The sequence below is a fragment of the Pipra filicauda genome, unplaced genomic scaffold, assembly GCF_003945595.2.
Source record: "Pipra filicauda isolate LSUMZ 115617 unplaced genomic scaffold, ASM394559v2 scaffold204_size1372650_pilon, whole genome shotgun sequence".
NCBI lineage: Eukaryota > Metazoa > Chordata > Aves > Passeriformes > Pipridae > Pipra > Pipra filicauda.
Genome location: NW_024104315.1, coordinates 828,165 through 855,940, shown reverse-complemented (window position 1 = coordinate 855,940; position 27,776 = coordinate 828,165). Strand labels below are relative to the sequence as shown.

At 43.8% G+C, this 27,776-nt stretch overlaps 1 protein-coding gene across 1 annotated transcript in view; it reads left to right on the top strand.

The window, feature by feature from the left end:
• LOC113999998 (neural cell adhesion molecule L1-like protein) overlaps nt 1-27,776 on the top strand; it is a 137,058-nt gene that overhangs the window by 95,662 nt on the left and 13,620 nt on the right. Inside the window, 16 exon segments of the mRNA XM_039380822.1 lie at nt 2,118-2,302; nt 8,243-8,374; nt 9,170-9,307; nt 9,953-10,064; nt 10,933-10,987; nt 10,990-11,125; nt 12,726-12,891; nt 14,179-14,303; nt 17,375-17,476; nt 17,683-17,880; nt 19,066-19,136; nt 21,723-21,945; nt 23,197-23,312; nt 23,467-23,671; nt 23,902-24,024; nt 26,477-26,656. Coding sequence (XP_039236756.1) covers nt 2,118-2,302; nt 8,243-8,374; nt 9,170-9,307; nt 9,953-10,064; nt 10,933-10,987; nt 10,990-11,125; nt 12,726-12,891; nt 14,179-14,303; nt 17,375-17,476; nt 17,683-17,880; nt 19,066-19,136; nt 21,723-21,945; nt 23,197-23,312; nt 23,467-23,671; nt 23,902-24,024; nt 26,477-26,656 — 2,267 coding nt within the window.

The following is a 27,776-nucleotide window of genomic DNA, read 5'->3' as shown; positions in this document are numbered from 1 at the left end:
CTTCCTAAAATCCAATGTAAACCTACTCTCATTCAGTTTGAATGCATTCCCCCTTGTCCTGTCCCTCCAGGCTCTTGTAAATAGTGTCTCTTCCTTTCTCTTATAGGTTCCCTTAAGGTACTGGGAGGGTTAATATAGGGCAGGATTAAAATAGATGGTATGTGACGGGAAATCAGGATAATTTTGTTGATTTTTGTAAATAACACAGGACAAAATGAGGGTAAGCAAAGAAAGGGAATGGTTAAATAAATGTTGAGTGCCATCCTCACAACTTAGCTGTGATTCCCTCTCTCAGAGCTGTCCCTGCTGCACTAACTCACACAGACAGAAACCCCAGTGCAGTTTTCCAATGTTTCCCATGTGCCTGTCCATGCAATAGTCAAGCTGCCACCAGAGAAACAGGTAAAGTGAAAAATCTCTGCACCCACCAAACCCACAGTGAAAGCAAAGTCCCTTCTGGTTTGTTTGTGACAGAGCTTTGTGTCAAACAGAGCCTTAAATCACCCTCTCCTCATGCTGTACAACAGAGGCAGAGCCTGCTTAGCACAGACATAATTCCTAATAAAGGCTCTGAAATTATATCCCCTCTCGAAAATTCCAGAGTCAGGATATTTATCTGCCTGAACAAACATGTTTAGGGTATTTTGTTTTTCCATAAGGGCTTGAAAGGGCATTGCTCATTTAGGCTGGCAGGGTTCTGCCTCTGCAGTTGGTTGGCATTCCTGAAGGAAGGTGAATTACTTGTCTCTGTTGGATTCACTCCAGGTATCTGCAGTAAGTTTTGGTTCCCTGTTGCAACACTTCCTTGTCTAATTCACTTCCCATCAAGCTAATTTGCCAACCCACAAACCTCCCCTAGTCCACAGCTATGAGTTTATAGGGTTTTCAAAGTATTGAATGGGCAAAGCACCTTGAAAATACTCCAATATGAACTTCAGGTGCAGAAGTTAATATCATATACAAGAAGAGAAAGCCAGAGAAGCTTGTTTAGTTGGGAAAAGGTAAAAAAAAAATATATATACAATTTTCACTCAAAAATTTCCAGGAAACTCTTTTAAAAATTATTTTTTCAAACAAAAAGATGGGTTTTTTCGAAGTAGCCACTTTTGAAAGAATACAAAGTACTTCTTTATACTTCCATTGAAATCCTTCAAAAAATGCAATATTTAGAACAAAAAAAAAAAAAGCTATTTTTATTTGCTAAAATTTCCCTTTTCAGCAGAAAAATGATCAGCTTTGCCTATATCTCTGCCAATCCATCCCACCAAATGTCCCCAACTCATGGAAGCAGATAGACCGGGCCAGATTCCCAGCAACTAAGATCAGGGGCATCCAACTGCAAAATAAGGAATTAAGTACATTTCCAATCTGTCATTTTTTTTGAAGACTTATATTCTGAGTAATGGCAGTGTCAGGAGGGCGTTGCCTCCGTGCAACCCCGAGGAGACACGAAGCCAGGCTTTGGGACAAGAGCGGGACAAGGACTCTGGCAGGAAATAATGGGATATTTGCAGTCAGTGCTCCTGGAAATCCATAATTTCTGGGTGCCTGGGGCTCTGTGCAGCTCGTGCCAGGGCATCCAGCCATGGGAACAGATGGGCACGAGGGTGAGCAGATCTGACACTGTGTCCGTGCGTCGTGTGCGGTGTCGGGAACGCGGAGCCCAGCTGGGAATGCGCAGACGACGGTCTGGCCCCAGTCTCTGTGTCACTGCTTTCTGAGGGTGGAAAGAGCATTTCAGCCACCTCCAGTGGTTGGCCAGCAGGCAGGCAGTGAGTGAAGTCACTCTAATGAAGTCTTCACCTCCTTGTCTGTCCTCAGGTGCCCTTTTGGAGCGGGATGAGATGAGCTCCGGTCCCTCTCCCACAGTCCGTGCCAACACACACACAAGGAATGCAGCCTCGTGCTTTGTCCTGCTGAAGAACCCACTCACAGGGGTTCTCCAAATCAGGAAGCAGTGCAGATTGGTTTTAGTCTATAATATAACCCTTATTTAGCCCTGGAGTTTTAAAAAGGCTCAAAATCCTCTGACAAACCACAGCGTTAAGTCTCTAGCAGTGCTATAACAGGAAGCAGCTTCGTATACAACTAAAAATCTTCTTTTTTTTCTTTCTTAGCCCAACTCCTCATCTAAGCTGGGTCAAAGTCACTGGAAACATGCCCAAGGACGAACCAGAAACAGAGAATTTTGGGAAGATCCTGAAGATAGATCAAGTGTCAGCAGCTGATGAGGGGACGTATCAGTGCACGGCGAGCAACCCCATGGGGAGGGCGAGGCACGAGTTCCATGTCCATGTGGAAGGTGCTGAGTACACTTTACTGACCTTATTGATTTTGAACAGAGAGCTGGTGAAAGGGAAGGGAATAATAGTAATAATAACCTTTTCCATATAATTTTATGTTTATATAATAATAATGACCTTTGCTAATATAACTTGATGTCATCTGTGAATTGCATGACACTATTTAATTTTTGGTACCTAATTTAATTTTGATCTCTTAAATTTGGGAAGGTTGCAGAAAGTAGCAACTCTAAAAAAAAAAAAATATGTGTATACATATATATATATATATAAATAATGTATCTTTTTTCCTGAACCATGAAGGCCTTACAAAGTGGTGAACAGGAGTACAAATACGTGAGCAGATTCAATACTCTAAAGATGTGAGTTAGTCAAGCAGAGATATTGATGAAATGTCTTGTATTAATCTGAGTGTCAGACAAAAAGATCTAATTATTCCCCTTGCCCTTAAAGACTGTGAAAATGGCTACTCTGGGCTGGATCAGAGGGACATTTAGCTCAGTTCTCTTTCTTTGGCTTCCTCCAAAGTGAGTTCCTAGGAAGAGCTGTAAAAATGCAGTGAGCAGACATGGTATCAGCCCTCTCCTCCCCTCCTTCCCGTGCTCTCTTGCTGTGAATTTGTATAGGGACAACCTGAGCCAAGAGTGGTTTCTATAATCCTTGAAAAGTATCATAAAAAATTTTGAAACAAAGTAAAAAAAATTATTTTCTACTAATTGTGAACCAAATCATTTAGGTTGGAAAAGACCTCTAAGATCACAGAGTCCAACCTGTGAACAATCCACCACCTCCTAACCATCTTTAAAAAATTGAAATATGATCCTTTTTGTCATCTCACTGAGTATCCAAGGCCTGTTCCCACCCCACCTGCATGCTTGGAAGGGTGACCAATATTAGCAGCGTTCATAAATAGTTTTAGGGTTCCCCTTGTGCTCATCATACCCTTGTGTGAGGGGTGGTGATGTGCATGATCACACACAGGTCTGGTGGCTGATCCAGGTGTTGGCTGCTTGTGCTTGTGCAAAACAGAGAACCTGCTGTGTTTGTGCAAGGTTTGGTCGTCATTTATTTCTGGTGCTCAAGAAGGTGGTAGATGAACAAAGCCAGCCAAGATCCCTTCATCCCAGGCATCTTGCAGAGTGCAGATAGAGGTGTGTGGATCTATCCCCTTTCCTCCTTCTCCCCAAACTCTGAAGGTGTGAGCCCTTCACACAAGGCAGGTGTAGATGCTCTTTCCCAGGAGCCAAGCAGAGCTCTGGTGAGACTTAGAAAAGACAAGCAAGACCTGCAGAACCCTCCCTGCCACTGCAGCTTCTCCCCAGGAATAGCTACAGAATGAGAATCCTGAAGCACAGCTGAAAAACTCCCCGAAAACATTTTGCTGGTGAGAAATGTTCCATCCTCTGCTCTGCAGAGTCAAAAAATAAAATAAATCACCGGCAGGATTATCTGTCAGAGTCTACCCACAGCTTCATTTTCATCTGGGCTTCTTCTCACTCCTTGGTCACAAGGAGTCACGATGATGGGAGGAAAGGCACTTTCAACCTCTGCTCTATATTTACTCATCAGCTGAGGAAAAGCCTTTTCTCCCAGGGTGTGATGAATCATCCCCATCCACTTGACACAACCTCGTGCCTCACAGTCTTCTTTCCCTCTCTGGAAGTGTGGCAGAGGGGGATACCAGGGCATGGCAAGTTTTCAGCTGTGATGGAGGGGAAGTGCTGACTCCCAGAAATCATTCCAGATGGTTTGGAGCATCTCTGCTGTAGCTGAATATTTTAACAATCTGGCGATGATTTTCTCGGCTGTAAAAAAATCGATTCCTTCAAAGAAATTGCAGGAGCTGCAAAAACTAAAATACCAGAGAAATAATATTAATTTAGCAGTTTAGGATTTTGACCTCCATCTCTCCCAGTCTGTAGAGGAAGGAAAACTTTCTGGCAAATTTTTATTAACAAACAAGTACTTTAAAAAAGTAAAAGAAGGAAATAATCCCACTCCAGCCATTGCTGTTAAATTCATTTTCCATGTGTGTAACTAATGATGACTACTGTCACCTGCAGGAATTCTTCCTATTAGGAGTCACCTCACATCCAAGGTATCAAGGTAAAAATGAGCCCAAACATTGTTGTCTTCTCCAATTTCTAACCAGCAAATGTCGCTGTCATTAATCAGAGATGGACACGTTCATCATTCTTGCAGGAGCTCCTGTGAGCACACTCAAGGGCAGATCCTGAGCTCTGGAGTTGAGCATTAATTTCACTTGGCTTCAGGGAGGTTGTGCTGACTTAGGGCTTCCTCACATCTGACAGGCTCCTCTCAAAGGGAAAAGAAAATTAAACATGGGAGAAAAATTATCTGTTATTAACCACCAACCATCCTCAGTCTAGTGCTGATGTGTAAATCAGGATTTACTGCCATGTTTTTGTTCTTCTTTCTGGCATTTGAGGATCTCAAACCAGTGCCCTATCTTTCTAAATCACAATTTTACTGATATTTGCATGCAGCCCACTTACTAATCCTACTGAGTCTGGGAGCAAAGATTCAGGTAATTATTACCAAGCATATGAAAATATTCAGCAAGCAAATTGCTTGACTCTTTGAGCATTTTAATCTCTCTTTGCAAGGGAAGCTGTAACCTGGAACATCAGAGCAGGCACAAAACCCCCACTGTTGTTATTAGAATGAGAGACAATTATTTGAAAAAAAAATAGCAAAGCAAGCCCACAAATTGTTTTGACTTCAAATGTTTGTTTGGTTATTGTTTCTAGTCCACCAAACCCAAAAGCAAATGTACATATAACCTCAAAATCTTGCAGTATCATAATGCCTGAGCTAATGTTACCTTGATCTCGATTGAGGCTCCTAGATGGTGTTTAATAGAAATAGTTATTACAATATAATGCTTATTTTAGTAATGATACAATAGGTAAGGGCCTTTGCAGTTATGTCTTGCAATAGTACTTGTCTCTAGTACTCAGCTAGAGAAAAAGAAAATAGATGAAACTAATGTGAGACAGAATCAGGACTGGGTGTTTTAATTGGGTTCCAATTGTATTTCTGTGTTTCACTGGAAAACTGCTCCAACAGGATGCAGAGCCCAGGATGGTACCTGCAGCTGAAGGTGCTGGTGATGCCCCCAAAGTGGGATGGATTGCCAGCTTTTGGGAAGATGTGAGGAGAATTTGAAAGGATCTTGACAAATTGGGAGAGTGGTCTGGAATAAGAAGGATGGGCTTCAGTGAGCACAAGTGCAGAGCAATTCTCCCCAGGCAGCACTAATTGGTTTCATCAGCACAGGGTGGGAAATGTCTGGTTAGGCTGGTTGGGAGGAGGTGCTGGATGGAGAGCTGAACATGGCTGGGAAATGTTAGTCTGGCAGAAAAGGCAAAAATCATCCTGGAAAGTATGAGGAAAAGTGTTGTTGTAAGAAAAACTACTGAGTACTGATAAGGCCTCACCTAATGTAAGGAATTCTACATCATGAACTCCATCAAGGCTGGGGTTAACTGAGGCAGTTCAGGAGAAGGCAGCAAGAACCCACACAGAACCCAAAATCATGGCATTTGAGGAAAAAAACAGATATGTTTAATTTGGTAAAAAAATAAATCTGGGGAGTGCATAAAAGCATTCATATGAATAGAAGTTTCTTCACAAAGTTTCCTGGGGATGATGTAAGATGCAATATGTTAAACTGCAGCAAGGCAGATGTTGGTTAGATGTTCCAGATTTGTTCTGGTCCTGAGGAAAAGTACAGTGCTGCCACAGCATGGGAGGCTGAGGGGAAGGTCTGGATCCATTTGGGTGTTTTAGGCATAGATGATCCTGCTCCGTTGCAGTAGGATGGACTAAATGCCCATTTTAGATCCCTTTCATGTTTGAACCTGTCAGTATTTTCTGTAAAGACATAAATCCCTAAATCAGGAGCCTCACTTTGATAACACTCACCAAGAAAATGCAGGAAATATTTGCCACTCCCTGTTGCTCACACAGATTAACTCTTTGACTCTTCAACCACTGGATTTTGTAGTTGCTAAAAATACGTGTATATTTTGTTATTCTTCTACTTTGTATACTTTTAAGTAGTGCAGCATATCTGCCACATGGAAAAGAGGTTCTTCAGCCTTTCTGTGAAATTCCATTTCATACTTGGCAAAATCTCATTGCCTTTGACTTTACAGCTACATCACATCCTTGGGGCACCCACAGCAATTCCCATACTGAGAAAGGAAAGAGAGGCATCATGTGCATGCACAGATGGAAATAGGAAGGGATCCATCAGGTGGTTTGTATTCAGGCTGTGCTTGGTGTCCCCTCCTCCAAAACATGGAAATATCCCGACTCAAGTACTGAATTTGTGGCAGATTTAGAGGGAAAATTCCAAACCAACACTTTTATCAGGACTGCCACAAACCTTTTTACCTCCGTGCCTTTAACCTGCCTTTTCCTGAGGAAGGCATGATGTATGTGAGGGAGAGAAGGAAAAAGATCTGCAAGACCAAAGCGTTCTGTTGTTTGCAGAGTTTTTTTTCCTGGAGTCAAATACCAGGAAGCAAAACAAATGTGGTCGTGTCACTCTGGGTGTGAGGAAGGTAAGAAACCTGTCCTGTGTGAAGGAAATGGGAAGATCTTATCACTGTAGATAAGCTTCAGTATCTTGGATTTTACTTCAGTCTTTATATGTTGATGAACAATGTCTCTTCACATGGAAATGCTGGACTGGGTGTGGAAGTGTATCTTCACACTTCAGAGGTGGTTTTTTAATATCTGTGTAAATATGAGCAGTGATGCTTTGTCTTAGCATATCACACTGATAACATCTGGAGTTGTATTACCAGGCAACAGCTCTGCTCATCTTCAAAGTGTTTTCTGAGCATTAGCTAGCAGATCCAAGTGTTTCCCAGGCTCACCTGTTTCAAATAGGGAAAGAGGCCCCATGGCCTGACAAGCACATGTAGAAGAGGTAGTGTCAGGTCTGGTATTAAAATCTGGAAGTTTCTTGCTTTTCAGGGGGAGATAATGATGAATTCAAGGTTGTGTTTTGGACTGAGGCTGCCCACTGAAGTGTAGGCAGGCTTAGGGACCTGCATTCAGACAAAGGCTCTTTTTCTGCCTTTCAGTTCCCTTCCCTCCCTTATGGATGTGTTTTTCCGACGAGGTTTGGGTACCTGAAGCTCATGGGCTGCTCTGCAGGGTGGAGGGTTTCCTCGGAGCCCCCCGGTTTGCCTGGCAGTGCTGGGAAAGCAGAGCACAGGGAGTGCAGCAGCACACACGGCTGTTCCTCTACCACCACCCTGTGGGCAACATTTCTGCACCCAAACCTTCTCTCATCCTCAGAACGAGAGAATGTTTCATCATTCCTAAATATGCTTCGGGTCAGCCTCTGGTCTGAATAGAGGATGGAAAAACAGGATATTGAAGTGACAATGCACAGCACAGGTGGAGGAGCAGGTGAAGGTGCTGAATCCTGTCGTGGAACTCCTTCCACTTCTGGGCGAGGCAGTGGGAGCCACTTTCTCGTGCCTAGAGAGGGGCATTTGAGCTGGATGGGTATTTGCATCTTGTTTGCGTTGCTGAAACAGTCTCAGCTCATTTCCCAGCCCACAGTCTCACGGTTGAGGGTCCTTGTGGAAATGCTGACCCATCCCGGTGTCCCTGCTTCCCAGCCTCTCGCCTCCCATTTGCATTTGTTTTCCACTCGGATAAACACTGCCCGTTTCTACACCCTCCCTGACACTCACAGAGTCTGAAGGACAGAACTGAGGCGTGCTGATGCTAATTTTACCTTTCCTGACATCGCTTTGCATTGAATCCAATTCAGCTGCAGGACGGGCTGCCAAGTGTTGGCAGCGTTTGCCATCTCCTGGAGGACCGCGGCAACAGCAGAGTCAGACTCCTGTGGCTGTGACACTGATCCCTGCTCTGTCCCCTCTTTCCAGAGCCTCCCCAGTGGCTGAAGAAGCCCGAAGGTGGTGTCTACAGCGTGGGAACGAACCTCGTGCTGCTGTGTGAGGCGATTGGCAACCCGGAGCCGAGCATCCAGTGGAAACTCAACGGGATGCCCATCGACAGTACGTGCAAATCCAACGTGGGGCTGGCCCAGGGGCTGGCTGGGTGACATGAGCCTGTGTGGCACCCGCTTAGAGGGAACCCACAAATCCCAACACACTGGATGATGTCTGATTCGAACCTATTTAGATATTAATTAATATTTATTTACTTAAGAAGCTGATATTTAGATGTGATCTTGAAGGGAATGCAGCGCAGTGTGGAGCAGTGGCACATGAGAGGTGCTGCCTCTGCCTCACCCCATAATCTTTTGGGGGATCTGGGACAGCTTATGTTCATTGAGGGTTCCTCCTCTTTCTTTGTGCTTCTGAATGAGCCCAAGTGGCTGTGGAGCACAGGCCCTGCTCCCTAGTGTAGCAGTATTATTACTCCTGGGGTAGCAGTTTTATTACTCCTGGGGTAGCAGTATTATTATTACCATTTTAAAAAGTCTGATTGGAGATTTTACTGGAAATTGGTGCTCTGGAGCACTTTCTTCAGGGCTACTGGCAAAGGCAGTGCTCTGCAACTCGCTCTCTGGCTGTTGAACAAGGTCCTGGTTTGATCCCCTTATTTCACAGAATATTCTGAGTTGGAAGAGACCCACGAGGATCATCAAGTCCAAGCGAAGTCTTAAGTGAAGGGCCCATACAGGGATCAAACCCACAACCTTGGTGTTAGTAGCACTGTGCTCTAACCAGTCTCAGGCTTATCCTGAAGATATGCTTTACCTTTGGCTTTCAAGCAGTGAGGAGGGACTATGAACTCCACAGTCATGGTGTTTTCTCCAGCTCCTGACATAATTTGGGTCTTTCCAGGTAGGACCTTCAGAGGGAGGATCTCCACCCGGGAGATCAGCCTGACCAACCTGCAGCTGCAGGACAGCGCCGTGTTCCAGTGCGAAGCCACCAACAAGCACGGCACCATCCTGGCCAGTGCCAACGTGAACGTCCTCAGTGAGTGCCCCTTTCCTCTTCATGGCAAGAGATCTGACAACCCCAGGGTCCCATTCTCATGCCTGAATCCTCAGGAACAGCTTGGAGCTTGTAACCATGTCACAGTTCCTTGCACTGCCCCCAGATTTTAAGAATTACTTTATCCAAGTTAATGCAACAAGTGTTACAATGGGCAATATTATATTAGCAGAGACACTTATGAGCTGTGATATACTCTTTATTTTAAAAACATACTTGGGCTTAAAAATTTTTGAATTCAAACCACTTGGGGCTGAATTGTGACCACAACTCTATTTTTGAATTAATAAGTGTACTGTTAATCTTTAATTTCAGTTGTGATTCCCAGACTGTTCTTTGAAGAAAGGGAGTGATGGGGGTTTATTTAAAACGAAACATCCCTAAAGGAAGCAGAACTGGGTCTGTTTTGTCTCATGGTGACATTTCAGACATTTCTGACATGTCCAGCAGGCAACTGGAAGCTTTGGAGAGCTCAGTTGCTCAGTGCAACTGGTTCCAAAAGGCAGGGAAATTCCCATGAAGTGCCTCAGCATTTGACCTTTGCTGGAAAAGTGGGTGATGCATGGACAATATTTATATTCCCAGCTGTGAAATCCAGTGCTTCTCACCTTGCATTCTCTTCTGCAGATATTGCTCCCTTAATCCTGACCTCAGATGGGGAAAACTATGCTACAGTGGTGGGTTACAGTGCCTTCCTGCACTGTGACATTTTTGCCTCACCTGCAGCAGATGTCAGATGGTAAGATACTGGGAAGTGATGTTTTCATGTGAAACAAGTTCATACAGGCTCACCAAACACTGAAAAATCTGTTAGTTATTATTTCTATAGAGTTAAGATTAGAAATTCGTAACAAAACTGTGTACAGATATAAGTTTTCTGTGTTCAAATACACTTTTAAGAACCCTGAGGAATTGGTTTATAAAAAGGGTGAATGGAAGTCCTCAATACCTGTGTGAGACAAGTGCTGGGATATTTGTTAAGCCAAGCCATGCTGTAACAACCAAATCCTGCTACTAATCCTTAGATTAATGTTGGCAACTTTTTAAGTTTGGGCACATTATTGAGGTGGAAACACAGTGACTTGCAGAACATATTTAGCTGGACATGGTTCCATAGGGTTGGAAATCACAGGATTGTCACATCACTTGGCAGATGCAGTAAAATTGCAGATGGCAACTGTAGATTAAAGACGGAGTAGTTTAAAGACCTTTTTAGATGCTCTCAGTGTGGTTTTGGTTTGCAGGACACTTGTCAGAGAATCATAGAATAGTTTGGGTTGGAAGGGAATTAAAGATCATCTCGTTCCATCCCTTGCCACAGGCAGGGACACCTTCCACTAGCCCAGGGTGCTCCAAGCCCTGTCCAACCCGGCCTTGGACACTCCCAGGGATGGGGCAGCCACAGCTTCTCTGGGCAACCTGTGCCAGGGCCTCACCACCCTCCAGGGAAGAATTTCTTCCTAATACCTAATCTAGACCCTAACCATGACTTATATGCTCAGAGGCAGAGCTGAGCCCCAAAATTCCCGTGTCCCCTGCAATAACTCTATGAAATAACAGTTCCTGCAGCCCTAGAATTAAACCAGCTCTATTGTTTTGATCTTTAGGACCAAGGACGACAGCATAGGGCCCCTCTCGACGTTCCGCTATGAGTTAACTTGGTTTTAAATAGGAATGGAACCTGGAAGGATCCAAAGGACCCAAAGAAGGGAAGGGAACTCCACGGGATTCTTTATTTGGCTTGCTGGGCTGCAAATTCTGTTGGGAAAAGAGCAATCACTGCTAATTTGGATATAAGAGGTAAGGGCTCACTTGTGAACAGACAAATCTTTCACAACTGCTGAGGGTTTACATTTACAAATGTTCAGTGAATAAATAACTAGTAAATGTTCAGTCCAGGGTACAGATTTATTCTGTGAATCTAGAAATTCTGGGTGCTGTGACCTGAAATTGCCACAGGTCTCATACACATGTGGCCTTTAATATTGTCCCCATGTTTTTTTTTTTTTTTTTTTTGGTGTTGATTTTTCCATGCTCATACATTTACCGTCCACTTTCTTTATTGGATTGGGCATGGCACAGAACGTTTGCATAAGCCACCAAAAATGTGCAGTTTTCATACCATGTCCATTTAAAACTCTATATTTTGAAAGGATTTTCCCTCCTTTTTACACGGGTTGCTGTTACAGAGCAGGTTCTTGGCTGACCCTTGGGAGCCCAGAGCCCTCCCTGTGCTCGTGGCTTGGTGGGGTCCTTGCTGAGCCAGACAGGGTTCCTGCTTGTTCCACAGCCTTGGGATTCCTCCTTCCTAAAACCAATTCCCATCTCCTTCCCTAAAGCCATTGCCCATTTGTTGATCAGAAGGAACACCCAAAGTGAATTAAATTCCCCTGTGGACACCAAGCAGATGCAGCAGGATGCGTTGTGGGTGCGGCTGATTTAAGGACTCTGCACTGGGCTTTTGCCTGTTGGTTGATAACTATTGGTAAATAACGGCAAAAAAATATACTTGGAAATTGTGCTTTACTTATACATTTAGATTCCATTCCCTTGTGCTCAGTCTGTTTTAAGGGGATACTATGGTTATGTTAGGTTGCCCAGGGCAAAACCGCTTTGTTCAGTACACAGCGGGTTTTATACAAATTAACTTGGGGATTAGGTCTTACCAATAAAAAAAACCCCTTAAATACTCAATTAGCAAAGTCCTCCAAAGGACTCTCCAATGCAGGCTTTGCTGTGACAAACTTGAGGAAAAAAACCTCTCTTTTTTTTTTTCTATTTCCACCCACTCCCTTTGCTTTGTAAATTTTACAGTGCTAATAAACGTGAAAATGTACAATGGAATTCTCACAGAGCAACGTTTCTCTGCCAATATAACTTCTGCTAAGTGCCTTCTCCTTCCTTATTCATCTGTTTCTGCATTTGGATTACAGTCATTTAAAGGAACAAACTTGATTGCAATAATTTTTTCTCACTTGACTTTAATAAGCTTGTAATTTTTCTGGGATCGTTGCCCAAGCTTATTTCAAATGGCAATTAGACATAAAAATCATATTCAAACCTTTTTTTTTTTTTTATCATTCCATTTCATGACAGTCTGCTAACAAAGGGATTTCACCTGTGCCTCTTTTTATTTTGTGGATTTTTTTTTTTTTTTTTTGGAGCTCTTTGGATTAGAGTGAACTGAAAAACGCTTCGAGACGAAAAATTAAATCCTGGCAAATATCTATTTCAAAACAAACCATCCTCCCCTTGAAATGTGTGTATACATAACAAAAAAAAAAAAGAGACATGATTGTTGCTCCTAAGGTTGATTTTTACATATGAAGTGCGTGGTGAAAATTTGATATAACAGTCGCTCTCTCTCTCCTAATCAAAGTGTTTTTCTGTGATCAATCAGATGCTACAAAACTTGTTGTTACTCCCAAGAACCCCAGAGTGCTGAAATCACATTCAATTTTATTGAAATGTCAGGCTGAGTATGATTCCCACTTGAAACACAGTTTTAAATTATCCTGGAGGAAAGATGGAGATGAGCTGCCAGTCAACAGCACGGAAGGTGGCAGGTGAGTGGGGAGGGAACAAGGCTCTTCTCATCTCAGCTGGGTAATGGGATGTGGGGCTGCAACACGAGGTTCCTTAAACCAGGAGCCTTAATAGCTTGAAATGCAAATTCAGGGCTGCAAGAATTCTTCCTGTGGTGTGTGAATAGATCTGCATTTTATACATATATACATAGAAATGCAACTGTAGGAGTTACCACGGATGGGAAGTGATTTGGGGGTTTATTAACTCTTTCATCATCACAGCAGAATATAATGTTATACTTTATATCTATATGGATATATCTATATAAAAATATATCTTTGTATCTACCTATATCTGTATATCCATATGTATTTCTATCTATCTATCTATCTATCTATCTATCTATCTAATATATATAATTTATATATAATATAAATGTTGGTTCAACCCAAAAAGCTCCAAGGAAGTCAACTAGGGAGTTGTTTCTCCACTTCATTGGAATTATTATTTTTCTCTGTTTTACACCTCTTTGTCCACAGCAAAGTCCTTGTAATGTTGAAGTGAATGGAAAACAGATTTCTGGGATTCTGCCTAAAATCCTACACATTAAAAGTGACGAGTTTGTCCTTTAGGACTTGCAAGCCCAGGCTGAGTTTTGCCCTATTTTTTGTGTTCCCTATTTTTTGTGTTGTCCTCAAGGGGGTGGAGCTCAGCCTTTATTCCATAGGAGGGGTCTCACAGTGGTTAATCAGGTGTCTTTATTAATTACCACAGCAGAGAGATGGTTTCCTAAACACTGCAGTGCTGGAGAGGTTGGAGATCCTGCTGAGCCCACGTAGGGTGGGGAGGGAGTGCCAGGAGAATTCCATGTCTGCTGTGGAGCCCACTTGCCTGGGATAATGCCAACTTCCCCTGGGCATTGGACATTACACAAGTGGGTTGGGAATGCCCATTTTTACTCAACCCTTCCAAAAATTCCAACATAAAGCCCACATATTTACCTCATTAATGACGTGCCAAAATCCCATGATTCAGACACTCATCCCGTGCATATCAATGGGGTTCTTTTCAGACCAGGATTGACACATCAACTTCCAGCCATGGAGGCTAAATTGCTACAAAATACAAATAATAGTCCCCAGCCCAGTGTATAATACAACTACAATTCTGTTTAAATTAATAGTCCTGGTGTGCAATTATGTTATTCAGCATGTCCCGTTACCAAGTGTTTTTAGGAACAGTTTTTCAGAGAACAGTGGTGTCTGTCTGTCATATTTGTCTTACAGATTTTTTTTTTCATCCTTTGTTTTTCTTTGGCCCCTCAGGATGATTCTGGACAGGGACACACTGTTCATCTCCAGTGTGCTGCTGGAGGACCAAGGAGTTTACACGTGTGTGGGCAGCACTTCCCTGGACTCTGCCACGGCCGAGTCACGGCTGATTGTTCTTGGTAAGGGTTGATTTTCCTGGTGCTCCAACAGCTCCAAATGCCATTGCAGCACTTCTGCTTCTTTCCTTCTCTTGTCCAGTTCAGTTAGAAAGCCTCAATAACTCAATTTCACAACCTCTCACTCCTTAACCCCAGCTGTGCTCTCCCTCTATCTCCGGGGATGCTGATGCTGACACAAACTTTATTTATATTTAGTCTTTGTTATAGGAAGATGAGGCAGCATTTTTTTCTCCGCTCAGGAGGCCCCCACAGTGGCTGTAGGGGGGCAGCCCAGGTTGGAAGGTGTAACAGCATATTAAGAATGGCTCTGCTCTGCTTTGAAGTCCTTGCTCAGTCCTTCATCTCATTTTACTGGGAATCTGCACAAGAATTGAACTATTTTTTGAAGAAGAAGGACTTAAGGCCAGTATTTAGTTGTCCAGCTCCTCTGAAGATCAGTGGAAGTTAAACACCTAAAAGGATTAATTATCTCTGTGAATCAGAACGTAAATTCTTGCCCAATGGCAAAGAGCAAGTCCACAGCAGAGAAAAGCCTTGACCCTCTGGGTCTGAAACCTGACCTTGTGTGAGCCTCCTTCCAACCTGCCTCCCTTCCTGAAGGGCCATTTGGAATTCAGGGGGTGAATTTGTGGAGTGCTGTGTATCCCATTGCACAGGGACCCAAGGGCATCACCCGATAACTAAAATTTAGTGGACGGTCTTGCATCATTTTAATCGCATTAATTCTTGCTCCATTTTACATTTTTATTTATTTCTGGTGGTGATTGTGACAAGAAATAAGTCAGTCTGACCTTCAGGATGTTTTTGCACTTTAAAGGCGTGATATTTTTCGGTAAATAGTAAATTAAGAAGATGCTGTGCACATTATTTATGGTACTGGGTTCTTCAGTGCTGTATAATTCAAAATGTTTGTAGGCTATTCGTTACATTACTTATGAAAATTTCATAAAGCACTTTATTCCTGTTTAAAAAGCTGGTTTGCAGAAGAAGAAAAACAGTTTTGTGCTCTTTTCTCCTTGTTTATTGTGTATGAGAAAGGTCTTGGTGGATTAACAATATCTGTTGCTTTTCAAATGAAAAATTCAGGTTTCTTTTGCAATGAAAGACTTGTGAGATGACTAAAGAACTAAATATGGCACAGATGGAGACATCAGAATATGGGCAACTAAGAGCAAAAGAAATATGCAGTTAGAATATTTCTAAATATTTGTTGTATATTTAATGAACAGGTAGAGGGCTGAGTATCTTTAGGATGCACCATCAGCATCTTTAAATTAATGTACTGAATTTTAAATGGATATGCTCCAAGAATAGAACAGCAAAATTCCTGGAGGTTAAACTGTGCTTTCCTGATTTTTCCCAGGTATTACAGAAATAGGGGAAAGAAATGCAGAGAAAAGTAAAACAAACAAACAAAAAAATTAAAAAAAAAAGTTCTTAACTTAAAATATAAAGTTCTTAACTTTTTGATGTACCCTGAGATAAACAAAGAATCATAGAGTTGTTTAGATTGAGAAAGACCTCAAAGACCATTGAGTCCAGATGTTAACCATGTCCACAAGTACCACATCCACACATCTTTTGAAGACCTCCAGACGTGGTGACTCCATCCCTTTGCAAAACAAGAAAACACAATATTGTTATTTTAATAACTCTGTACAAGCACAATGAATTTCTTTCACAATGACAGAGACAGTCTGTGGTTGAAGGAACTGGTTTTCCTGTAAGAAATGACATTGTCAGCCAAAAATTTAGTTGAGAATTGGGGTGGAGGCAGGTCAAAGACCTGAAGTTGTGCAATCGCGTTTCCTTGGTCTGCACATTTTTTAGGTGTTGAAACACCAGCTCTGTTTGAGGGGGGAGTGTGTGGGGGACTTGGGAGGGTGAGGGGTGGCCACCAGCCCCCAGCAGGGAGAAATTACTCTTTTACATCACATTCCAGTTACCAAACTAGTCCAAAACAATCAGACTGTCAGAGCAAACCATGGGGCAGACAAACATCTCTCAGTCTGAAACTGCTGGATTTGGGAACGGTCGTTCAATTACAAGAATTTTGGCAGAAGGAGGTGTTGGAGATGTGTGTTCTCCTTGCTGTATCCAAGGTCTGTGAGGGGGAGCAGCATCTTTTGGTCATTTTGGCACCCATGTCCCTATAATGTGATCTCTGGCAGCAGATAGTTTTATGTTTGGGGCTTCTGTAGCCCCAAACTTGTCCCCAGGAGGTTCAGTACAGTTGTCACACCCACCACCACCTCTGCCTCTGATATATTCTCTGGACAGCATTAGTTGAGCTGGCAGGTAAATAATTTTCTTGTTTCTTATTAATATAGACCCCCATGGCTGGGATAATGAATGTTATCCCTTCACTCATACTGTAAAAGGCCAAGTTCAATAACTGTCAGAGCTGAGTCACCTTCTCCCACTCTGGTTTGCTCCAGAGGAAATCCAAGTGCTGCTGATATAAGTTCCTGCTGAGAGCAGTGTCAATATCTATTAATGATTAAATAGATCTTGGTGTTGATTTGAAAAGAAAACTCTGTTGCTGCAAGCACAGTAATGAGAGTAGATGGGAATGAACTTGGGAAGGATATTGTGTTTATAAAGGAAAAATCAGGACCAGAATCCCAGAATGTGCTGAGTTGGAAGGGACCCACAAGGATCATCCAGTCCAACCCTCAGCTCTGCACAGGCCCATCCCCAAGAGTCCCACCCTGTGCCCCAGAGGATCATCCAAACCCTCCTGGAGCTCTGGCAGCCTTGGGGCTGTGCCCACTGCCCTGGGGAGCCTGGTCAGAGCCCAACCACCCTCTGGGGGAAGAACCTTCTTCTAATATCCAACCTAAACCTCCCCTGAGACAACTTCAAGCTGTTCCCTCAGGTCCTGAAGATGCCACCTGGCTGTCTGTAATAAAAAAGATTTTCAAAAGCAGTTCCTGCTTTCCTCATTGTGTCCATTTTGAAATCAAAGGCTGTTTTACCACCACCTTCACTGAACTCTCCAATCCTTTGGAAAATGATAAGAAAACAGAAGCAGCTTTCTGTGCTGCTGACACTTCTTTGTTCTTTCTCAGATGTTCCAGATCCACCAGAAGACCTTCAGCTCTCTGAAAACCAGAACCGAAGCGTTCGACTGTCCTGGAGAGCTGGGTCCAGCCACAACAGCCCTGTCAATGGTAGGAAGGGATTTTTAGCATCCTCTTGTGCTCTTCCTCATTCTGGCACAGCGTGGCTGTTCAAAGAAACAAACCCTGCTCACAGCCCTCCTTAATCCATTTGACTATGACAGTTAATTTGTTTGGGTTGTTGTAAGACATTTCTAAGCTCTTCATACAAGTTCTGCCTTTTTTCTTCTCTTTTTTTTGTTGCTTTTCCTGCCCAGAGTCCATCATAGAGTTTGAAGAGAACCGCTGGGAGCCGGGGAGGTGGCAGGAGCTCACCAGAATCCCAGGGGATGACACCACAGCCCTGCTGTCCCTGGCCCCCTACGTGAATTACCAGTTCCGTGTCGTGTCCGTGAACGCCGTGGGAAGGAGCCAGCCCAGTAAACCATCCCTGCGCTACTCAACACCCCCAGCTGGTAAAAACTCCTCTCTAATTTCCTGAATGTTACCATTTTTCGTGGTTTTTTAGTGTTTTCTGTGCCCTCCTGTACTTCAGAGGGGTGAAGAAATCAAGGTCACTCGTGCTGCTCTCGGTGGCGGCTCAGAGGATTATTAAAAGTAGGTTATGTGGTGGGAAACACTCCCAGCTGGTCCAGTGGCCTGAAATAACCCTCAGCATGTTTGGGGGGGCAGGTGACCACTTGCATTAACTTTATTAATGAAAGTAGCACGTTTTCAGGGAAATTAAATCAACTGGGGAACGTCTCATGAAAAACCATTGTCATACATCTTCTGCTATTCTATAAATGAATGTTAATTAGATGGGAGCCATGCTGGGATGAATTCTTCAGTGACTGGTAAAAACAGAGTAGCCCAGCAGTTGCACATTAAGTGTCCAGGCACAGTTTCAAGCATTTGGTGTGTAGTTAGAACCAATCTAAATTTTAATGACCCAACTTGCTGTGCTACATAAAATTCCAGAGGGTGCCAGAGGGAAGAGTCCAGGCTGCTGTGTTTTTCCTACCTCTAGCACCTCACTCTGCTGATTTTCCACCTTTAAAGCCCTTAGCAGCTCTTCATGGACAAGCTACTGGAGAAGAGCTGTGTTTACAGGGAGCCTTTCAGCAGCACTGAGCTTGTCAAAACTCTCCATTCACAGAGCATTTCACTGTGGCAGAAAATGTTGTCTCCCTGCACGTCGTTTTAGAGGCCAACCGTTCAGCACAGCATTTGCATTCCTTGGCATTTCTCTTTTTTTTTTTTATCCCCCTTTACTTTAATTTCAGGTCCTTCTTCATCTTCTCAGCTGTGTGTGTCCCACGAATGATGCACCTTCTGTTTGCTGTCCCCACAGGGAGAGAAATCTCGTCCTCACAATCCCCCTACATCTGGTGCTTTCCAATCCAAAAGTCACAGTTCTATGTTAGCTGGTGGCTCCAACCAACAGGGACACTTAGGAATCAAAACTGCATATACAATGTGTTTTGGTCACGTCAGCTCTGCTGATCCAAGTAATTAATCTCACAAGTGTTTTTTTGTTTAGGTGTCTTTCACTAAGAGGGACATAAGAAATGCTTTTCGATGCTTGTTTTGCATTTAAATACTAAATGCAAATAAACCCCAGGATATGCAAACTAACCTTGTCACCTGTGTGGTTCCAGCTCCAGACAAGAACCCAGAAAACATCCGAGTTGAGGCTTCTGAACCCAATGAAATGGTGATGAAATGGGAGGTAAGGAAAACGTGTCTGTAAACGCTACAATATTGGAAACAGGTTCCATCTTCAAGCATCAGTTTCTAAAGCAGCATGGAATTTATCATGCTACGTTGTTTCTTGTTGGAATATAATTACATTTAAAAAAAATAGTGGGTCCCTTTATTCCCTTTAATGGACTTTGTCTCCACTTCTCCTACCTCTGTTTCCTAGGAAATAGTAGCAAATTCTATAGGTGGAATCCTTTACTCTTCTGAAGCCAAAGGTAAATCTGTCACTGGCTTAAATGTGTTTTGGATTTTCTCCCCCAGCATCACTTTTGTTTCAAAAGACAGTTTTTTATGTCTAACTTCACCAGATATTAAAAAAATATAGAAGTCCTATAAAGCACCGTGAGAATCCCACAAAATTTGCTCGTCTGTGCTTCTGGTACACCAGAAAGTGCTTCAAATGACTGTGGTCTTACCCTGCTCTGCAGGAGGAGCAGCCAGGCCCAGGGAGGGGATGGGTGACTTGTGGCTTCTGCCCTTCCAGCCTGGAGGTTAAAAAATGCCACAGATCCCTTGTCCAAGAGAACGAGCTTGAATTTTTACACCAAGAGCTACAGGATTGTGGATGAAGCCCCAAAGCATATGATGTGCATCAAAGGAACTGTGTAAAAGTCTTGAGGATGGTTTCCAGTCTTCAAATTTCCTGGGTTTCAAGCTTACGGGTTCTGTGCCAACAGTTGGGAGGGTTACATATGCCTTCATTTAACACAAATTTCCACAAGTTTGGAAGGAAGCATATCTTTGTTGTGGCTAGAATTACACACAAGTTACATGAGATTTATTTTTCAATCTGCTGCTCCCAGTGAGGAACAATAAATGTTTCCCCAGTGTGAACTTCTGGTTTAGGCTGTAATTGCATCCAAAAGGAGATGGTCCTCTCTCCATTGGCTTGGATTTGAGTGGGATTTTTGCTGTGTGACACAGCCCGGGGTCAGGGAGGACAATCCCACCTCTCAGAAAAGGTTGGACTTGATGACCTTGGAGGTTTTTTCCAACCTTAAGGATTCAGGGTGGTAGTACCCAGTATTTTTGCTGGGAAATGCTGGTATGACTTCATTGAACAGAAGCAAGTTCTGCTCCTCTCTGGGAAGCCTTTAATCACTGCTCAGACTGGGCAAAAGTGGAAGTGAAAGCTGAGACTGAAGGCAGAGAATGGACTGGAAAGACTTTGTTAAATCTTGTTGAATCATTAAAATGCTGTAAACAGGATATTCATGGATATTCATATTTATGGCGTTTTCTGTGTGCTTTTCTGAGGAACTGCTGGGCACTGAACATGCTATTTCTGACAGACAAAAACTGCAAAATGATGTTAATCTGCCTATTTCTGGATTAAGAGACCAGCTGAGCATTAGTGACTAGATTTTCAGCCACGGATTTGCAGCATTAAGGGAGATCAAAATATGAGTCAAGCAGTGCTTCAATTTAGCGCTAAACAAGAAGTAATATTTTAGTAGGAATTTTTTACTTCTTCAGCTTCTCTTGCAAATCCCATTCCCTGGGATCTTCGCCATGGAGGTGAATCTCACAGTGGTGCCTGTTAGAAAGCTGCCCAGTCTACCAGCTCATTGGCCACAGTCATCCCAAAGGTCCCTCAGAGCAGAGCAGTGGGAATTTTTGCAGATCCCCCAGGTTGGGTGGATGAGGAGCATCAATGGGGCATCACTTTCTGCTGCTAATTGATGCCATTTCAACTTGGATACTGATTATTACATATTATATATACCAGCTATTGTATATTTAATATTTACAACATGTAATTTAAATATAATTAAAAGTAGTCTATATGATGGGAAACACCTACAGCTGTTTTAATGAACTGAAATAACCCTCAGCATGTTTGGTGGGGCAGGTGACTGTTTAACTTTATTAATTAAAGTAGGACATTTTCAGAGAAATAAACCCAACTGGAGAATGTCTCATGACAAGCCATTGCTATGCATCCCCTAATATTTTATAAATGAATGTTAATTAGATGGGAACCATGCTGGGATGAATTCTTCAGCTGATGGGTAAAAACAGAGTAGCCCAGCAGTTGCACATTAAATATCCAGGCACAGTTTCAAGCATTTGGTGTGCAGTCAGAACAAATCTAAATGTTAATGACCCAACTTGCTATGCTACATAAAATTCTAAGATAAAATGCAAATTTTATCTCTGTTAAAAGGCACACACAGCCGTGTGCCAAAACGTGCTGTTTAGTTGTGCTAAAGGCATGTGGTTTTACCTCACACGAGAAAACCTGTGGCAAAAGAAAACCTGATGTATGTAGGATGCAGAAATATGTCTGATAACAATTAATCTAGTTTTAATCCAACTGTTTCTCTGCCTTTCACCCAAGTCAGTGTCATGATTTCTGTTGGAGTGGTGACATTGTTCTTCCAGTCATCTCAAAATTAACGTGACAGCGAAAAGTTCAGGCTTTATTTTTTTCTCCTTTTTCTCTTCCAATGTGTAACACACTCCCCAAAATTATTCCCCCCCCTCCCCTCAGCTGCTGTTTCATGATTGCTGCAACAAAGGCAGACAAGATCTCTTTTAACTTCTCCCACAGCCATTGAAACCTGTGGAGAGGAACGGGCCGGGGCTGGAGTACAAAGTGAGCTGGAGGCAGCGGGGGGTCAGGACGGACTGGAACGAGGAGACAGTGAAGAAACATTCCCTGACTGTGAGAAACACTCCCACCTTCGTGCCTTATGAGATCAAAGTCCAGGCAGTCAATAATTTAGGATCCGGCCCCGAACCAAACGTTACCATCGGATATTCGGGAGAGGACTGTGAGTAGGGGAGACTTTCATGTCAAAACACGCTGCATGGGGGATTCCTGGCATGCAAAACCATCAGATATGGAGGGAGGGATTAGGCAGCTCCCAGCCAAAACTGCTGAAATGCCGGTGCCCAGCATAAGAGGCTTCAGCAGACAGGGATACCACTGATGCTGGATGCCAGTTTGCTGGAGTGTGAGGGGTTTTTGGAGAGGTCACTTGTGCTTTCATTAATCTCAGCTGCTGCCTTAACCTGGGTACTTGTTTGAAGGCCACAGTCCATAAGAAGCCTATGAAGTGTATCAGTCATGCTGTATTTGGTGGGAAAAAGTGTCTTTGGGTTCTCTGAGGCCCAACTCACCAGTTTAACGCTGTCAGAAGTTAAATACTCTGCTAATTGGGTATAAACTCACAGGCACTGGGTGTTGTAAGTGAACTTACAGGTGATGCTGGGTGTTACCTTGTCCATCGAGTCCTTGAAGGATGTGTCATATTCTCCAGCCTGGGCTTCTGTCCAGTGGTTTTCCTTGACTCCCAGGTGGCACAGCCCCTCTGTGTTTCACCAGCACGAGGTTTCAGTGCTGGAAATGGACTCGGTGCTGTTCAGACAGGAGAATTCCCACTGCACACCCACAGGTGGGAATAAGGTTTGCTTGTGCATCGTCTCTCCCCTTAGAGTGTATTTGGATGGGGAGAACAGGGGGAAAGAAACTCCACAGCGTGGTTATTTTCTTTGTCTGTCTGTGATGAGTCTTATTTTATATCCATCTCTCGAAAATATTCCTTTCAATTCAGTTGTCAATGGATCAGGGCCTCTTTTTTTTTTTTTTCAGGCACTGTAATAGCTCTCTGTGTTGTTCAGTGATTAAAATCCAACTGTTTAATGAGCTTAGTTGTAAAATGAAATTGATTATAAAAAAAACTTCATGATTGCCTTCTTGAGCGCTGTGTTAATCATTTTTTTATTCTTCTCACTGCTGTAAGCATTGCTTGAAACAGGAAATCATAAATACTGGTGTAGAAATTCATATGTCCCAGTGCACCTGTATTCCAACCCTCAGCAGAAAACCCTGATATGGAAAAAATCATGTTTATTGGCCCATTTCACCCATTGGCTGCAGGTGGAATGGCTGTTTTCTTGCCTGCAGTAAGACTGCAGGAACTGCCATGGTTTGAGCTGGAAAGCCAAGCCCTGGAGCTGTGAACACTGGGAATCTGGGCTCTTGGAAGGGTCTTTAATTCCTGGTACTTTTGTTTTTACAGTCCCAGATGCTGCTCCTTCGGGCGTGTCGGTGGATGTTGTGAACAGCACACTGGTCAAAGTCTTCTGGTTTGGAATACCAAGGGACAGAGTTCGTGGACATTTAAGAGGCTATAAGGTTAAAAGTTTCTCTTTAAATATTTCTATATAGTTGAACAAACTACTAAAGGAACCCCAGATCAAGGATGATTTGGAATCTCTCATTTTTGAGAAGGTGAGAGAAATTATTATCATTAACATGATTTGTTTTAGAAATCCCAATCTCCATGCAGGTCAGTTGGTGGAAAACAAAAAGCATGCTGGATGGGAAGAGGCACCACCCAGAGAAACACTTCCTAACGTTTGTAGGAGACAGGAACTATGGGATGATTCCTGGCCTGGATCCCTTCAGTGAATTCCGCTTAACTGTCCTTGCTTACAACTCCCGAGGGGATGGCCCCGAGAGCTCCCCCGTGGTGTTTGAAACTCCAGAAGGAGGTAAGACAAAACGGGAATGTGGGATGGAGGGACAGAAACTGAAATTGTCCTTGTGACACGGTGAGTTGATTTTCTTATCTAAAGTGATTGTAAAATCTCCAATATTCAATAAAACCCTTCACTAGAAAGGAGAGCTGTAGGTGTGGAGCTAAACTATATCCTCATTTAACAAGCATGTGGAGGACAGACCTGTTCAGTCCTCTCTGAAGGATAATCCCTGTGTCTTCCAGTCCCTGAACAGCCACGTTTTCTGAGGATCCTGAACTTTGACAAGGACTCTGTCACTCTGTCGTGGGGACTGCCCAGGAAAGCCAACGGCCACCTCACTGGCTACATTTTGCAATACCAGATAAGTACGTGCTCGGTTTCCTTGGAGTTTAGAATTGCAGCATGACCAGTTGAATTAAAACCACAGATGTGATGTGCACACAGGCTGCTAGAGGGCAGGCTGAAGTCAGCTTCCAGAGCTAAAAGTTTTCCAGGCACTTTTCCCATGTAAGCACACGTTATTGCCATGCCCTATCCCACACTGATGGGCTAATTCAATTATTTCGTGTTTGCAAATTATACTTTATGTAGCAGTTAATAAGACATGTAAATTGTAGGTGCATTTTACTGAAGTGAAACTCATTCAATGCAAAATAAATTGTAATGAGAGCACTTGTAAAGCCGCATTTATACAGATCTGCACGTGGTGTCAGTGAGCTTCTCCCCCCCTAAGGTACCTCAGCAGAAATACAGACAAACCACCTGAATCATGTTATTGAGTAAACACTGAGAAATAACTTAATTCCAGGGGTATTTCTTTCTATCTTGCCTTAGAAAGAGAGCAGAGAAACAGAGCAGACAACCTCAGGCAAGACCCAGTATTGGTCCCATAACACCAGCTGTGTGGTGTGGTGACGATTCTGGGTATTTTATATGTTGTTTGAGGATTAGACTGTGCCCTATTTAGAAAACAGTAAAACCCCGTGTACTTTTTATTAATCTCTGTTGGTGGCAGAACTACCCAGTTGCCTTTGCAAGGGGCTTGAGGTTGGATCTTCCCTTTGGTTTTGATCACTGTGGGCAGAGCGTGGGTCTGTTTAATTATAGAAGCACAGAATGGGTCAGGTTGGAAGGGACCACAGTGGGTTATCTGGTCCAACTTCCCTGCTCAGACAGGGTTATCCCAGAGGACATGGCACAGGATTGTGTCCGTGGTTCTGGAATATCTCCAGTGAGGGAAACTCCACACCCTCTCTGGTCTCTGTTTCAGAGCTCAGTCACCCAGAGAATAAAATTCTTCCTCATGTCCAAGCGGAACATCCTGGACATCATTTTCTGCCTGTTGCCTCTCTCCCAGTTGCTTGGTACCACTGAGCAGAGCCTGGTCCATCCTCCTGACCCCTCCCTGCAGATATTTCTGTGTATTTAGAAGACCTTCTCTCAGTCTTCTCCCAGCCCCTCCTCCAGCTGCCCGCTGTGCCGAGGCAGAGCAGAGCACAGCAGCACAACCATCCTCTAACTTGCTTGTAAAAGTTTGCAGCTGTTTGGAAGCAAAGCAAGAAGCAATTCATATATATTTAATGATCCAGGAGACAGTAATTTTTTCCCTCCCACTCAGGATGTGCATATCTGGATTCAGAGAGCTTTTTAAGAACAGTAATAGCTCAGTGAGTAGTTGAGAGATTGACAGGGAGGATATAAATCCCATTTAAACCCCTGGCAGGAAGGTGAGATGCTTATTCAGGATTTATCCTTCCCACTCACTGCAGTGCCTCCCTCACAGGAGTGTTCATGGCACGTTTCATGCTGGAAACAGGCACAGAAATGGTTGAGGGAGGGGGTTGTCCCGCTCTGCTCTGCACTGGGGTGGCCTCACCCTCAATATTGTGGCAGTTTGGGGTCCCACAATACAAAAAAGACATTAAGCCATTAGAGAGTGTCCAAAGGAGGGAAATGAAGATAGGTAAGGGCCTTGATTTGAAGCTGTGTGAGGACACTGAGGGCACTTGGTGTGTTCAGCTGGAGCAGAGGAGACTGAGGGGAGACCTCACTGCAGTTCCAATTCCTGGGCAGGAGGGGCAGGGACTGAACTCTGCTCTGGGGGGACCAGGGACAACACCCAGGGAAGGGCTGGAGCTGTGCCAGGGCAGGGTCAGGTTGGATCTCAGCAAAAGGTTCTTCCCCCAGAGGGTGGTTGGCACTGCCCAGGCTCCCCAGGGCAGTGGGCACAGCCCCAAGGCTGCCAGAGCTCCAGGAGGGTTTGGATGATCCTCTGGGGCACAGGGTGGGACTCTTGGGGCTGGGCCTGTGCAGGGCTGAGGGTTGGACTGGATGATCCTTGTGGGTCCCTCCCAACTCAGCATATCCTGTGATACAGCACAAGTGCTGTGAGGAGAGGCTGAGGGAGCTGGGGTTGTTGAGCCTGGGGAAGAGGAGGCTCAGGGGAGACCTCCTCACTCTCTACAACTCCCTGACAGGAGGGTGTAGCCAGGTGGGGGTCAGATTCTTCTCCCAGGCAACCAGCAGTAAGACAAGAGGGCTCAGTCTTAAGCTGTGCCAGGGGAGGTTTAGGTGGGACACTGGGAAGAAATTCTTTACAGAGGGAATGATCAGCCACTGGAATGGGCTGCCCAGGGAGGTGGGGGATTCTCCGTCCCTGGAGGTGTTTAAGGACAGACTGGATGTGGCATCAGTGCCATGGTCTGGGTGTCAGGGTGGGGTTGGGTCACAGGCTGGACTCGCTGATCTCGGAGGTCTTTTCCAACCTGGTTCATTCTGCGATTCCAAGGATCTGACCCAGCTCCTCTTCCCTTCCAGTCAACGAGACGCACGAGGTGGGGCCCGTGAGCGACGTCAGCGTCACCAACCGCTCCACGCTCAGCTGGAGGCTCTCGGGGCTCAGCCCCAGCACCAAGTACAAGTTCTACGTGAAGGCCTGCACTGCCAAGGGCTGCGGGAAGCCCGTCACGGAGGAAGGACTCACCGTGGCTCAAGGGAGTAAGTTCACAGGCAATATGTTTTTATGGGAAGAAGCTCTAAAGAGTGATGGGAAAATCTATTGAGAATATTCCAGGCTTGACATTTCCTTTGTAATTAGAGGAAATAAATTTGTTTTTCTTTCCATGAGAACAATCAATGAACTTCTTAATGCGGCCGTGCAGCTTTTGAGAAAAGCAGAGCTCATCTGTTTCATTTTGCTGTGCAGCCCTGTTTCTGTTCCCACCAATCAAGTCTTTAAGCCTTTCTAGAATGAGTGAATTGCATTTAGTCACCAACTGAAAATTGAAGATGCAGATAATCTGTTCTCTGTAATAGTATAAAACCAAATTCTGCCCTTGCATGAAGATGGGTGACTTCCAGCAGCATGAGGGTCGGTTGCTTGACATGGAAAATCCAGATGAACACAGAGCTGACTGCAGTGTATTTGATCCATTATTTATGATTATTTTATCAGGGACTGGGAGTGAACATTTGTGTGCCACTTACACCCTGTCCTGAAACACTGATGTTCAGTGATTTAAAGGAAAATGGCAAGCACTGTGTGAGAGCTCATCTTTCACATTCAGCTGAAATGAAATAAAATGTACTGCGCTCAGCAAGTCTGAGAACTCCTCAACACTGAGGAGCAGGTCCCTGCTATTAATCAGAAACCATTGCTGGGCGCTTACCATGGGGAAGGAGAAAGAGAACGTGATAAGCAAAAGAGTCCTGCCTTCATCATTTTCAGCAAAGATCACAGTCTGGAGCAATGTTGATATAAAATAGAAAAATGGTCCTCGTTATACAACGCCCTTGTTGGACTTCTAAGTTGCAGAATTCTTTTCAGTCAAAGAAACTTTAAGCTCATCACATCTCAGTTCAGGATCCAGCTGTGATCTGCAGTTTGTTTTCTCTAGAAGTAAAACTTCTCAGCTGTCTTGGAGCCTACAGTCTCACTGTAGTATAGTAGTAGAAACTATTATTCTACCCATTAATCTATTAATAATAGTATTTATTAATCACCATGATTTAAAATTTATTCTTCATTAAGGAAATAAAAAGATTTTTTTTTCCCCAGCTAAAAATACACCATTTTCCCCTCATTAGTTACCTTTTCTGGCCCTTATTGGGCAGCCAG